The sequence below is a fragment of the Gracilinanus agilis genome, chromosome 2 (genome assembly GCF_016433145.1).
Source record: "Gracilinanus agilis isolate LMUSP501 chromosome 2, AgileGrace, whole genome shotgun sequence".
Lineage (NCBI taxonomy): Eukaryota > Metazoa > Chordata > Mammalia > Didelphimorphia > Didelphidae > Gracilinanus > Gracilinanus agilis.
Window position 1 is genome coordinate 366,206,971 of NC_058131.1, and position 13,718 is coordinate 366,220,688.

Sequence of the window (13,718 nt, forward strand, 5' to 3'; positions counted from 1 at the left end):
GTGAGGAAGGCTATAGATATGAAACATTGCCTATATAATCAGACATGGGTGATAGGATGAGCTAGTTTTGCTAAACTAATTATTTCCTTCTCTGAAAAATATTCTGTTAAGAGTTTGGTATGTGAGGGAAGAAGAATATACTTGGAAGTAAAAGTGTAAGGATTAAAATTGGGGTTCTGACTAAATAAGAGTTAAAAAGTTATATTGTAGTCACTGATTTCCGAATGGATTGCCACCCAAGGAGCACACGGAGACAATGCAATCCAAGCAAAGGGAAGTCTTTATTTCTAGTTCGAGCTAGGGGAGCTCAGCAAGAGAGTTCCGGGGGGCATAGTCAGAGTAAAGATTGTATACGTTTGGGGTGGCAGGAAACTCAGGGGGTGGCAGGAAAGTTGGTGGGTATTGGCAGACTCAGGGGCGCCCTGTAGTTCTTGAAGTAGCCTTTGTAGTTAGTGGTTTTTGGCTGTCTTCCCAAGCATGTAGGGTCTTTATGCTACATTTGGGAGCCTAATAACACCCTATTGTTAGTGACTTTCTCTGTTAGTGACTTTCTTTCATGGATTTCTCTAAGACATCCTGACCTGTTAGTAACTTTAGGTTTCTTGGAGCCATCCTGATCGGGGAGTCCCTAGCTTGTGTTTGCTTGTGGTTGCTTAGTTTCTGTGACATAACTTTGGGGTTTCTACAATAGCTTAAGTCAAAATGACTTTTAGCAGCTTTTATATACAAAGAGATGGAAAGAGTGGAAGAGGAAAAGTAGATAAAGAGACAGATTCTTAACAAGTCTACCAGCCCTAAGAGGTTCTCCTGCAAAGTGAAGCCTGGTTTAACACCCTGGCAGAAGTCTTCCTCAGGTCTCAATCTCCTCATGGAGTCTTCAGTCAGAAGTCTACCAGAGTAGTCTTCTCCAAACCCAAGGCAGGAGTCTCAGCCACTCCTGAGCAAGCTGGCACAGGATTCAGAGAAAGAGTCTCCTCTTAAAGCCAAGGCAGGAATCATAGCCAATGTTTCTAAATGTCAGGAAAGGAATGGGCCTCTCCAAAACCAAGGAAACAAAGAGTCCTCCTCCAGCCTGGCTCACTGACACAGAATGAATGCCTGAATTCTTGGGCTGGCCTTTTAAAAGCAGTTTTCTCATGGTCACTTCCTGTAATTCCCCTACTTTACGGGAACCAATTGAAGCTTCCCAATTTGCCCAGCACTGCCTGGGGGGCAGTGGCCTTTGGAGGTGTCACTTGCTCTAATGAGTGAAGTCTCGTACTTAATGGTTAAGTAGGGATGCTTTGAGTTCTTGATTGATTGAGTTAAAGGTTACTGACTAATTTCATTAAAATAGACAAAGAGAGATAAATTCTATTTTCACAAAAGTGATGTGAAAACAAAATGTTTCTATAAAAGATAAGAAATGGATACTTTAGGAAGTTGATTAGCTTTGATGAATAGGATGGATTAGAGGAAAACAAGAGCTAGGAAACTCAGAAAAAAATTTTCACCTTGAAAGAAGAATCACCCAATTGGAGAATGTTGGAGCTAGTAAGTGACAGAACAAGTCACACACACACACACACACACACACACACACACACACACACACACGGTATGGTTCATTTGGAGTTAGAGAACCTGGGTTTGAATCCCATTTCTGCCACCAAATCAACTATGTTAATTTGGGTAAGTCATGTAAACTTGCTGAGCCTCTGTAACTTATCTGTTAAATAAGTGGGTTGGGCTAGATGACCTCTAAGATCCTTTCTGTCTGTAAATTCCACAGATCTATCTCCCACAAGACATATGATAATTGGATTTGATCTATATAAGACAGTTTAAAAACCAGTGATATCAACCAACCAGCTTTAAAGAGTAATCAGAACCTAGAGACAACTAAATTTTTTGAGGTCAGTTTGGGAATATGACTTGGGCTTGCTGACAATAGTAGGTTCCCATGGGGCTTCCAAGAAAACATCTGTTGTGCTCCCAAATCCTAGAGTAATATCTCTGTATAGTTATCACATCTAAGCTAATTTAATGAATTCGGGCAGTTTTGCCTTCCTTGGTTTTCATGGCATTGATCTCTTCTTGTTCTAACTATCCAACCACCTCTTCTAAGTCTTCTTTGGTGGATCATCATTCATAACCCGTTCCCTATACATGGATATATTTTAAGTCTCTACAAAGTGCCCTTTTCTTTTCTCTTTGTACTCACTTACTGTTGGTGAAATAAGCAGCTTTTATGGATTCAATTTTCATCTCGCTGAAGATGACTCCAGATTTATACACACACAATTTTAATTTCTCTCCACTTCTACAACACCAACTATTTGATGGACACCTCCAAGAAATGTTATACAGATATCTAAAACTCAGTGTGCCAAATGAAAGTTATTATTTCTCCCTTAAATTTGCCTCTCCTCCAAACTTCCTTATTTTTCTTGAGAGTATCTATCTTTCTAGTAACTCATATCTATTACCTCAGAGTCATTCTTATCTTTCCCTTCCTAATTTCTAATCAGTGCAAAGTCTTGTTTAAACTATATCCATAGCATATCTCATTTCCTTCTCTTTATTTACACAACCAATATGCTACTTTAGGCCCTCACTGTTTCTCATTCAGAATACTTAAAACAAAAATTATACTCCCACCTTCCAGTCTCTTTCTTCTCCAATACATCTGGCACACAGTTACCGAAAGAATTATCCTAAGGCACATATCTGACCTTGTTACTCCCTTTTTGTGCCTTCTTACTCCTTCTAGGGGAAAGTCTTTCCTTATCTCTCTACTTAATAGTGTTTATACCTTCCTCAATTTATATATATATATATATATGTATATATACACACACACACACACACACACACATACACACATGCGTGTGCACACAAACATACACCCAAATATACAGACATGTACACACAAATATGTATTATATATGTATACATTTTAGAGAAATATATTTTCCTGTTTACACATTGTATGCCCTGATGAATATAAGGTTCCTAAGAGCACAGATGGTAGTTTTATTCTCACTCCAGTGCCTAGCGTATATGTTGCACAAAATAAAGTACTTAAAAATGCTTGTTGGATTGTATTTCCCCTCCTTATCGTCCTCATTCTTTTAAACCACACACACATACTTTCTCTTTTTCACTCTAACATATATTGGATTTGGCTTTGTCTGGTACCAATCCTCATTATTAAAAAGTATTGTGCATATAGCTAGCAAGTAGCAAAATTGTACCAGATCTCTCTAAAAGATGAACAATTTTGCAATTAAAAAAACCCTTGCATTTTGTCTTAGAATCAATACTAATATTAGTTCCAAGGCAGAAGAGCAGTAAGGGCTACGCAAATGGGGTTAAATGATTTGCCCAGGATCACATAGCAAGAAAGTGTTTGAGGTCAAATTTGAACCCAGGACCTCCCATCTCTAGGCCTAGCTCTCTATCCACTGAACAACTTAACTGTCCCAGTTCTGCAAATTTTTAAAGTTATCAGAGCAAGGATATAAGGAATATCCAACAGTAATCATGATTAAAGAAGACCCCAAATACCCCCTCCAGCTTGGATTTCATAGTACCTTTTGCTTTGGATACATGAAACTCATTCCCCCCCTTAATTTAAGCTGATTGTTGAAATGGCACATACATTAACCAGCTGCAATTACATATTTCATCCAAAAACAAGAGTTCTATGTGATCCTTACCAAGAGCAGTTAGTCCCTCTGAGATAGACGTGAGTAAATACATGAGCACCCGAGGCTCTAAATTAGTGATGAAACTCATGTGGTCCTGTGTGAGACATTCCAGAAGAGGGTAATAAGACTGGCTCAATTTCCGATATTGCTGAAACAAACAATGACAAGCCACAGGTAAGAAAAATGAAAACATGCTACAGTCCAGTAAAAATGGTAGTTTATAATGTAGGAAATCACAAGGCTGTTTAAATGAGAGGTCAATAAATATACAGAATAATGACTTAATAAGTCCCAATTCAGTATTTAAAGGATTTTTAGTAGTAGTCTCTGATCTCTAGAAACCTTTATTTATGAAATCAGCCATGCAATATATAATCTCACTTTCTGCCTATTATTTTCTGAGTGCTTAAATATAGGTTGAATCTCGGTTGAGTAAACACTGGCTGGTTTTCCAAATTACTATTATTTTTAAAAGATTCAAATTCGGAAACACTTTATCCAGATTGAGGTAATTATAAGGCCTATTACCTAGGGCTTGCCAATTTTTAGCTATTGCATGGATTGTCATTGCTAAAATTGGATCTTTGGTTAGTGTTCCCCCTCCCCAGTTACCTTATATTTAACTAATTTGTCCACACGGATATTTATTCAGTTTGTATTTATGTTGTATACATTATATATATTTAATATGCATTTGTTGTCCTTCCCATTAGAATAAAAGCTTCACATGAGAAGGGTTTGTTTTTATCTTGTATACTCAAGAGCCCAGCACAGTGCCTGGCACATAGCAGGAATATAATAAATATTTGGTTGACTTGATTGGCTGTGTTTGTATAGTGCCTATATATCAAACTGAATCTAAAGTTGGTAAGTAAGTGGTTTGGCACTCAACTTGCTATCATCGATAAGCTCTTAAGAGAACTCAGCTCTCACGTGCAATTCTCTAATAACACCAAACAACAGATAACGAGGGGTATATTGCTACTCTACCAACTCCAACTGTGAGCTTATCAGGAAGCAAAGGGCATTTGGTGATAGAAAATTTAATAGAATAAAATCTGTTGCTTTACTGGGAGAGCAATGATGGGGAGGGAGTTTGAATAAAGTAGTCCCCATTTTCATTAGGCCTGAGGCAACTCATTCCCTGACAGAGCATACTGAAGATTCTAATTTTCAGGTGGTCTTTGCTAAGCACCCCCAACAGTTATTAATATAAAGTATGGTCACTAAAATATACATGGAAGACTAAGTCAGAAAGTCAGAGGATGACACTGAGAATAAGCCTGAGGCCAGCAGGGTCGGTTCTTCTACAGGCCAAATAGTATGCAGCCTCCCGAGTTCCCAGCCTTAATGTGGGTGGCTGAAGTACATAGGTCAAGAAAGAGGCTGCTAAGTAATAATGAGATCACAGAATCACAGAGCTACAGAAGGGCTAGGAGATCATCTAATCTAACCCTTACACTTTATAGTTGAGGAAATAAGAGATTCAGGTTAAGAGAAAGGAAGTGATTCGCCCAGAGGTCATACTGCTAGTGAGGGCCAGATTTGAGCTTATAACTGAGATCTTCCAACTCAGAATCTAGTGCTCTTTTCTCTAGTGTGATTTGAAAGGAGTAGGAGAAGCAAAAAGGGTGGGGTGGGGTGAGGGGTGGGGCTGGGAGAAGAATTTTGCAGGACCAGGTCTAATCTCAAATTTTCTACCCTAGAAAGCACACTGTTTCTGGAAGTCAGAGCTCTCTGCCACCCAAACAGTGCTTTACTTAAAAGGCTGAGCTGAAAACCACATAATTACAGGTACAGTTGTCAAGCAATTAATCTGAATTGCTAATTATGCCTTTTCTTGCTGCTGAACTAGGGGCATTCTTGGATGTTCAATTTGTCACAAGGAGATATTTGCATATTTCCAAAATAATCTTTAAAACATACAGAGTAACTCCAACATTCCAAATTATATAAGATAAATCAGGTAACTTGATTGAAAATATAAAATATTCTGGCACTGTTCTAGCTCCCTTGGCCTCATCATAACAATTCTAAGCCTGTGGTGGTGTTATTTCATATTTCACACAAAGACTCCCACGATGAATGATTGCTTACTAGCAAGTCGCTATGGGACACTGAAAGCAGCATTTTGACAAAGGCCTGGAGTACGTTGTCAAAATGGTCGTCCCCATACAACTTGAAGACGCCAAAGCTGACATAATTTCCACATAAGGCAGACTTGAAAGCAGAATAGCAGATGGAAATGCCCTTGAGTTTCATTGGATAAATCTGATCTTTTGAGAGGTTCCCAAGGGACAGGATCTGATTACCTGTTTTAGGGGAAAAGAAGAGAGAGAAACTGACATAAGTAGATGCAAATCAAGGCAGTTACAGGGGCATGTCATTTAACATTTTCATTTCATTGCTAATTTTCATGTTTCATCCTTATTGTTCCAAGAGCTGTCCATTTGGATGCAATTAAAAACAATTAAGGATGGATTACCTGGAAAATGCAACGGGCCCTAGGAGCACCAGTGTAATAATAATCCAAAAAGCAAAGGGCAAAACGAAACTTAGTTTGAGATAGAAATGATTCCAAATGCAGGGGTAAACCCATAGCATAGTGCTAAATTACCTTGCTCTCGATTTTTTTCTGCTGGGGATCTCAAGGGATGACTGTTTATTATCACTGTACTCAAATACAACACTGACCATCAAAATATAGAGAACTCTACATAAGGACCTCAATATTTTCTTTGTAGCGGTGATACCACTCACAACAAACACTTTCTGTTTCTAAGATGAGTGATGGCAAGGATTTGTGCTTGGCTAGGCAATAACCCGAGGGTTTTTTTTTTAATGAATTCAGAAATATTTTCTTAGCACTGTTTTTAAAAAAAAATTCGTCTGCCACCTCAAAAACAGAAGCATATCTAAAATTAAAATTAAACTATCTTTACTGAATTGAAAAGAAAGTTATGGGAACCTGGTGCCCACTAACATGAAATGATGTGGTAATAATACACTCTAGGCTGGCATGATATAGGGATAGATGGGACTTTAGAATTAGATTTGTTCATTTTCCAGAAGAAGAAACTGAGGCCCAGGGAGATTAAATGTCTTGGCTCTTGCCACGAAGTAGGAAGTGGTAGGTCTTCTGACTGAAAATTCAATACCTGATTCCTCCTATATCACACTGCCAATGAATTCTCTTCTTTTCTTAGATGAAGCATCTTTGAGACTGTTTGCCTTTGTACACTATTTCAGGCTGCTGTGGCTCTGCTTGTAAATGATAATGATGCAGCAAGGGCTGGATGACCCTCTTAGAGATAGCAGTACTTGATCTCTAACCTCCTTGGGTCCCTTACCCCAGCAAGAAACCTCTAGATGGTGGTGTACTAAAGCCAACAACGGCAGATGAAAACAGGGCCTCTTTGTAGATCCCTAGGATAGAAATCTAAAGATTCATAAGACTATAGATCAAGAATTAGAAGAGCCCTTAGGGGCCATTTACTCCAATTATTTCATAACTATGAAACTGGTTGAGGGTAATCAAAGTGACTTGTCCCACTCACACAGGTAGTAAGCATTAAAGGTAGGTTTTGAAGTCGGGTTTTGTGATTATATAAAGCCATTGCTTTTTCTAATCTACTACACTGTCTTCTTGTTCCATTTGGTTTGAACTAAGTTGGACATTCTTTTTGTAGAAAAGAAAGATGTCTTTCTTCTGATGTAAGGGGTCTCCAGGCTCTCCCTCTACCCTCTACCTCCCTCCCCTTTTTTGGGCAGGAAAAGCTTTGGTTTTGGAGTAGGCTAGGGGATGCTTCAGAAAAATACTACTACCACTATTTTTTGTTCAGTCATTATAGTCATGTTTGACTTTTTGTGACCCCATTTGTGGTTTTCCTGGCAGAGATACTGGAGTGGTTTGACATTTCCTTCTCTGGTGGATTAAGGCAAACAAAGGTTAAATGATGTGCCCAAGGTCACACAGCTAAATAACTTTTGGAAGCCACATTTGAACTCAGGAAGATGAGTCTTCCTGACTCCAGGCCCTGGCATTCTACCCACTACAAGACCTAGCTGCCCTATTACTATGACTACAATGACTACTACTTACTACTACTACTACTTGCTACTACTGCTACTATTGCTGCTGCTGCTATTACTAATACTACTACTGTTACTACTATTATTTATATAACACTTACTATATGCCAAGCACTATGTTTAATGTGTTTTATAAATATTTTCTTATGTGATCCTCACAACAATCCTGCAAAGTTCATGCTATTATCACCTCCATTTTACAGTTGAGGAAATTGAGGCAGAGGCCATATAGCTAGGATGTATCTGAGGCTGGCCTGGAACTCAAGTATTCTTGACTCCAGGCCAGACTCTATCTACTATGTCACCTAGCTGCACAGGTTAAACCAAAAACCAGGATAATGGTTTCAATGCAGCTAGATTGGAATTGATTTGAACAACCCATTACCATGTACTTATCAGTCACTTACTATTCATGGAATATTGTGTCAAGCATTTTGCTCATTTTTGAGGTACAAATACAAAAAATGGAAAAAGCTACTTTTGAGGAAGTGTAAGTGTTCAGGGAGTGGAGAACTTGGATGAAGAAGTTCTGCCTATTAATGAAGACTGCCATCTTCTCTGCAACTCAGGAGTCTTAGAAAGGGACATGCTTAGGGTCACATAGCCAGAATTTTCCAGAGACTGGACTTGAACTAAGGTCAGTTCTCTATCCACTATACTGTGCTGCCCCATATAACTATATAGAGTAGATATTCTCTGAAGAAATGTAAAATTAAAAAAAAAGATGTTGAAAACAAGACAGAGAAGGATAACACTAGCAGTTTGGTAAGGGATATCTTATATTTTCTGCTATTTTTCCAGTCTTTAGACTTTAATATAGGCTTATCTCTGGTTTGAATCTGGAGGCTGAATGTATGCTTCTTCTGTGAGGTCAGAGCAACAGGCTTGCAGGGGTCACTTGCCTGTAGGTACAATTTGTGATCTTGGGCTGGGAAAAAAGTGATTTGTGCTTTCTCTTGATATGTTTTGATAACTATTTAGTCTGGTAGTCTTCTGAAAGCTTTTCTGGAGTAGTTTTGAGGAAAGCTGAGCTACATTGCTTGTTCTAACTCTACCATCTTTGCTGGCTGGGCCAGGTACTAGCAGTTCTGGGACTGGGAAAGGTTTCAGGATGATGATGCTTCTTTGACGTGGAAGTGATGAGGTTAGCTTCTAGGTATGGGATTGGCCAGTACAAAGGCATCAAGATGGAAGATGGTGTTCTGTATGTGAGGAATGGAGAGAAGACCACATTGGCTGGAGTGTGGGAAAGGGAGTATATGGGAGGTGAAAGAGCCAGGATAGGCCAAGCTGTAAGGCTTTAAAAGCTCAACAGAGAAGCCTCTTTTTTTATACTAAAGGCCTCAGGAAGCCAAATGCATCTTCTGACTCTAAGACTAGTGCTCTTCTCAGTCCACTCCACTGCCTCCATGAACACTTATAAACTAGGACTCTTGTGAAGAAAGCACTTGGTAAATCTTATAATGCTATGACTGCAGTCATTAGTTAGTCAACAAACACTCCTTAAATACCTACACCATATACAAGGCACTATGCTATGTGCCAGGACACAAATCAAAGGCAAGTTTCTGCTCTTAAGGACCACACAACCTAACTGGGGAGAAAATAGAAGGGAGCTATGTACAAACGAGGTATATACAGGATCAATTGAAGGTGACCGAAGGTGGGCACTAGCATAAGGAGCATCAGGACAGGCTTCTCACAGAAGGTGGGATTTCAGATGATCCTTGAAGAAAGGCAAGAAAGCCAGGAGAGGGAGCATGGTGAATAGCCAGTGACAATGCCCAGAGCAGGAACATGATGAGTATCTTATAGGAGGAACAATGAGGTCAGTGTCACTGGTTCACAGAGAATGTAGGGGGAGGGAAGGTGGAAGAAGAGTGGAAAGGTAGGAAAGGGCTGGGGTTGACCACCAAATAGAAGGGGGGGAGGGACTTGAGGCCAACCCAAAGCAAAGGTATCCATTTAGGCATGAAATGGGAGCCATGTCAGTGGAGATAAGGGATGCTGCAGAGGTGAAATCTACCAGACTTGATAGATTGGTGATTGGCTATGGGGCGGAGTCAAGGATGACACCTTGGTGGCAAGACAGGGTGATGGATGATTTGGGGTGGGGGAAGGGAGGCAGATGATGAGTTCAGTTTTGGATGTTCTGAGTTTAAGATGACTATGGGACATTCAGTTTGAGGTATTCAATAGGCAGTTAGAGGTTGGACAGAGTTGAGGAGATCTTAGAATCATCAGTACATAGATAACTGAATACTCTAGTCATTTGTAATCTGATGCAATCACTAACTGAAACACCATAGAGGGAAAAGAGAAGATGGTCCAAGACAGAGATCTAGGGAACAGCCATTGTTAAAGTCAGTATCTTAAACAAGTTAAAAGATGGGCAGTGGGGTTGGTTTCTATCTGATCTATCTCTGATCTGTCCACAGAAGTCACAACCTTTCCCCTTCTTTCAGCTTCTTTTAAGGAGGAAAATTGGAGGCTGACAGAATACTCTAATGAAGTGATATCAGAATCTCCCCTGCACTGGGGGCCATTGCAGCCTCTTTTTAGGAGACTCTAATTATACTGTTAAAGTTGTAGGGGGTATTCCATAGGTTCACATTTGAATAGTTCTTATGACAATGAGAAATAAAGTAGTCAAGACTAGGGTACAAAAACTCCTTCCTTCAGTCCCTATTAATTTTGTCTTATTTAAAATGATGTCAGCAGAGTAATTTCTGGCTGGTCAGGACCCACGTCTGCCTTCCCTCAGATTTCTTTTGCTGTTGTTAATCAGAATTATGGGTATGGCACAATAGGACTAAGAACTAACAGGGCAAGAGAATCTTATTTTACAGATCATAGGAGTAAAACATAAAGCCAGAAGGGACCTTAGAGACCATATAGACCAACTCCTTCATTTTAAAAATGAGGAAAGTTAGGCCTGGGGGTGGAGAAATGTCAAAAGATTGGGCCAGGCTTCTACAGGTAATAAAGAAGCAGGGCTGAGATCTAATCCAGGATCTCTACTTCAGAAATCCAATACTCTTTCTATTCTATCACACAGGTGAGAAGTTGAGATACTGTTTTGGTTTTTTTAGGTACCCAAAGTATGTAGAACCTTTAAAAAAACCCTTATCTTCTCTCTGGGAATGAATTAAGTATTGATTCTAAGACAGAATAGTGGCAAGAGCTAGGCAACTGGGGCTAATTGATTTGCCCAAGGTCATATAGCTAGGATGTGTCTGAGGCCAGATTTCATTCTAGGTCCTCCTAACTCCAGGTAGTACTCTATCTACTGTGCTACCTAGCTGCCTCCAAAGTATACAGAACCTTAAGAAACACCTACTTGGTTTAGCAATTTGGGTAAGAAAGCAATAATTTTTTAAAATGTTAATTCAAAAGGAGGCTGATATGGAGCCTATTGTGTAATAAAATTTGCTTTGATAACAATAAGAAAAAGGAATAGCAATATTCTGCACAATCTGGAACTTGGAGCACAAATAATTTTGTTTTCTAGCCCATAAAGCAACACATAATTCACCTTTTCCCTTTTCTAGTTATTAAATTCCAAAGTGAATTTGGTGTTTGGTCGACAGATCTGGAAACTTAAGGGAGTAAAAACAAGCATTTCAGTCAACCCAGACATTTAACCACATGCTACTTTGATGAATATTCTAGTGAGATTACAAATAGATGCCATGGAAACAGACTGTATCCTGGTCATCACCAGATGAGGCACCAGAAGACTTGGGGCCTACCTTTGTCACTTACTAGAATCTTGTTTTGGCAAAGTTAATTCATTTTTCCCTCACCTATAAAATGAAGGCAATATATCAATTGCTTACTATTAGCTGAGGGAAGGGTTGGGAGGGAGGGAGAGAATTTGGAACTCAAAATTTTGAAAAATGAATCACAAATTATTTTTACATGAAAAGGGAAAGATTATTTTTTAACATTCATTAAATTTTTTTCCCTTCAGTAATGCTTTATTTTCCCCCTCATGTACATGTAAATCCAATTTCTGACATTTGTTTTCTAACATTTTGGAAAAACATTATTAAAAAAATTAAATAATGCCTTCCATTCATATCTCACAAAGTTTTGATGAGGATCAAATAAGACAATGGATGAAACACGAGCTTGACCATGTCATTCCCTTCCCAATAAACTCCACTGACTTCCCCTCTATTACTGCATCTTTTGTTTGTCATTTAAAGCCCATAGCAACTTGGCTTGAATCTACATTTCCAGTTGTTATAAATATATACGCCTAAATTCTTCAACCCAGCCAAATTACCTTTCTTGCTGTTCCTCACTATTAATTTCTTTTCTTTGCCTGGGTTGTTCTGATATCTAGATTCCTTTCCCTCTCTCCTCTTCTCTTTTAGAATTCCTTCTTTTCTTCAAAGCTCAGTTCAAAAGTCACCTCTTACTTGTGGCTTCTCTCCTTTTTTAAACCCTTACCTTCTGCCTTAGAATCAATACTGTGTTTTGGTTCTAAGGCAGAATAGCAATAAGGGCTGGGCAATGGAGGCTAAGTGATGTGCCCAGGGTTACACAGCTAGGAAGTGTCTGAGGCCAGATTTGAACTTAGGACCTCCCATCTCTAGGCCAGGCTCTCAATTCACTGAGCCACCCAGCTGTCCCCAACTTGTGGCCTCTCTTGATCTCTCTAGTTACTTGTGCATCCTCTTGAAAATTACCTTCTATTTACTTTGAATTTTGTTTTTGCTGTCCCCTTCCATACATAGTTTCTCGAGGCCAGGAATTATATTTATCTTTGTCTTTGTATCCCAAACACCTGGCACATGTCTTGGCTCAAAGCTGTCACTTTGTAAATGCTTGTTGTTTGGTTGACTGATTCTGATTGAAAGATATGAATCACATGTTAGAGATGGACAGAACTTTAGAATTAATCAACTTTAACTCCATCATCTTAAAGAAAAGAAAATGGAGATGGAGAGAGTGAAGAGTCTTATTCAAATTCAGTAGGCAGTAAGACTGCAGGTCTTCTGACTAAAACTGAAGCTTTTGTTATTTAACACTATAAGAACATAAAGAAGCCCTCATTATTAAAGATGGTGGCGATTTTATTAAGGTAATGACACTATTTTTATGTATACCGGAAGGAGGGAGGTTGGCTTCAGCAAACTTCTAGCAGAAATAGGTAAGTAGATGTGGGAGCCAGAGTTAGCATGTTAGGAGGCAGTAATGTAGAAAAGGCCACCACAATATCATAGTGCTCTGTTAAATGCTGGTGATACAAAGACAAAGACTTTACACATAAACAAATTTTTATATTACTGAAAATAAAAGATGGAATTCCAGAGTATAAACAAGCAAAATTTAGCCATAGAGCTTTTAGGGAAATTTTGTTGTTGTTGTTCAGTCATGTCTGACTCTTTGGGACACCATTTTGGGGTTTCCTTGGCAAAAATATTGGAGTGGTTTGCCATTTCCTTGCCTAGCTCATTTTACTGAGGCCAATACAGTCAAGTAACTTGCCCACGGTCACAGAGCTAGCAAGTGTCTGAGGCTGGATTTGAACTTATGGACATGTTTCCTGATTTTACTCCTGGCACTCTATCCTCTATGCTACCTAGCTGGTATTATTATTATTATTATATTACATAGACAATATATTAAGTAGGCACTTAATAGATGTTAGTGATGGATGTGGTTAAATAGTTTTTTCAACCATTGAATGACCTTCAAGTGTCTCATTTTGTTTCACTGTTGAACTCAACCCTACTGTGGGAGTAGCTCAAATCAGGCTTTGCCCAAAACAATTGATGTAGTAGGCAGGCCTGGAACACAACGAGCTCTTTGGCATGAGAGACAGTTATTGAAAGAATGGTTATCCCAGACTTGCCTTCCTACTTCTGGTGGTGATTTTGGTGATGTTACTAGCAAAGGTGGCTCTTTACTATGATACATTCT

General features: G+C 39.1%; 1 protein-coding gene across 1 annotated transcript in view; it reads right to left on the minus strand.

Moving 5' to 3' along the window:
- The window catches only part of RANBP17 (RAN binding protein 17), a 344,793-nt gene that overhangs the window by 36,365 nt on the left and 294,710 nt on the right, over positions 1 to 13,718 (minus strand). The window contains exons 23-24 of the mRNA XM_044664454.1: positions 5,790 to 6,004; positions 3,702 to 3,840 (exon numbers count right to left, since the gene is read on the minus strand). Of these exons, the coding sequence (XP_044520389.1) occupies positions 3,702 to 3,840; positions 5,790 to 6,004 (354 nt within the window). The remainder of the gene's footprint in view (positions 1 to 3,701; positions 3,841 to 5,789; positions 6,005 to 13,718) is intronic.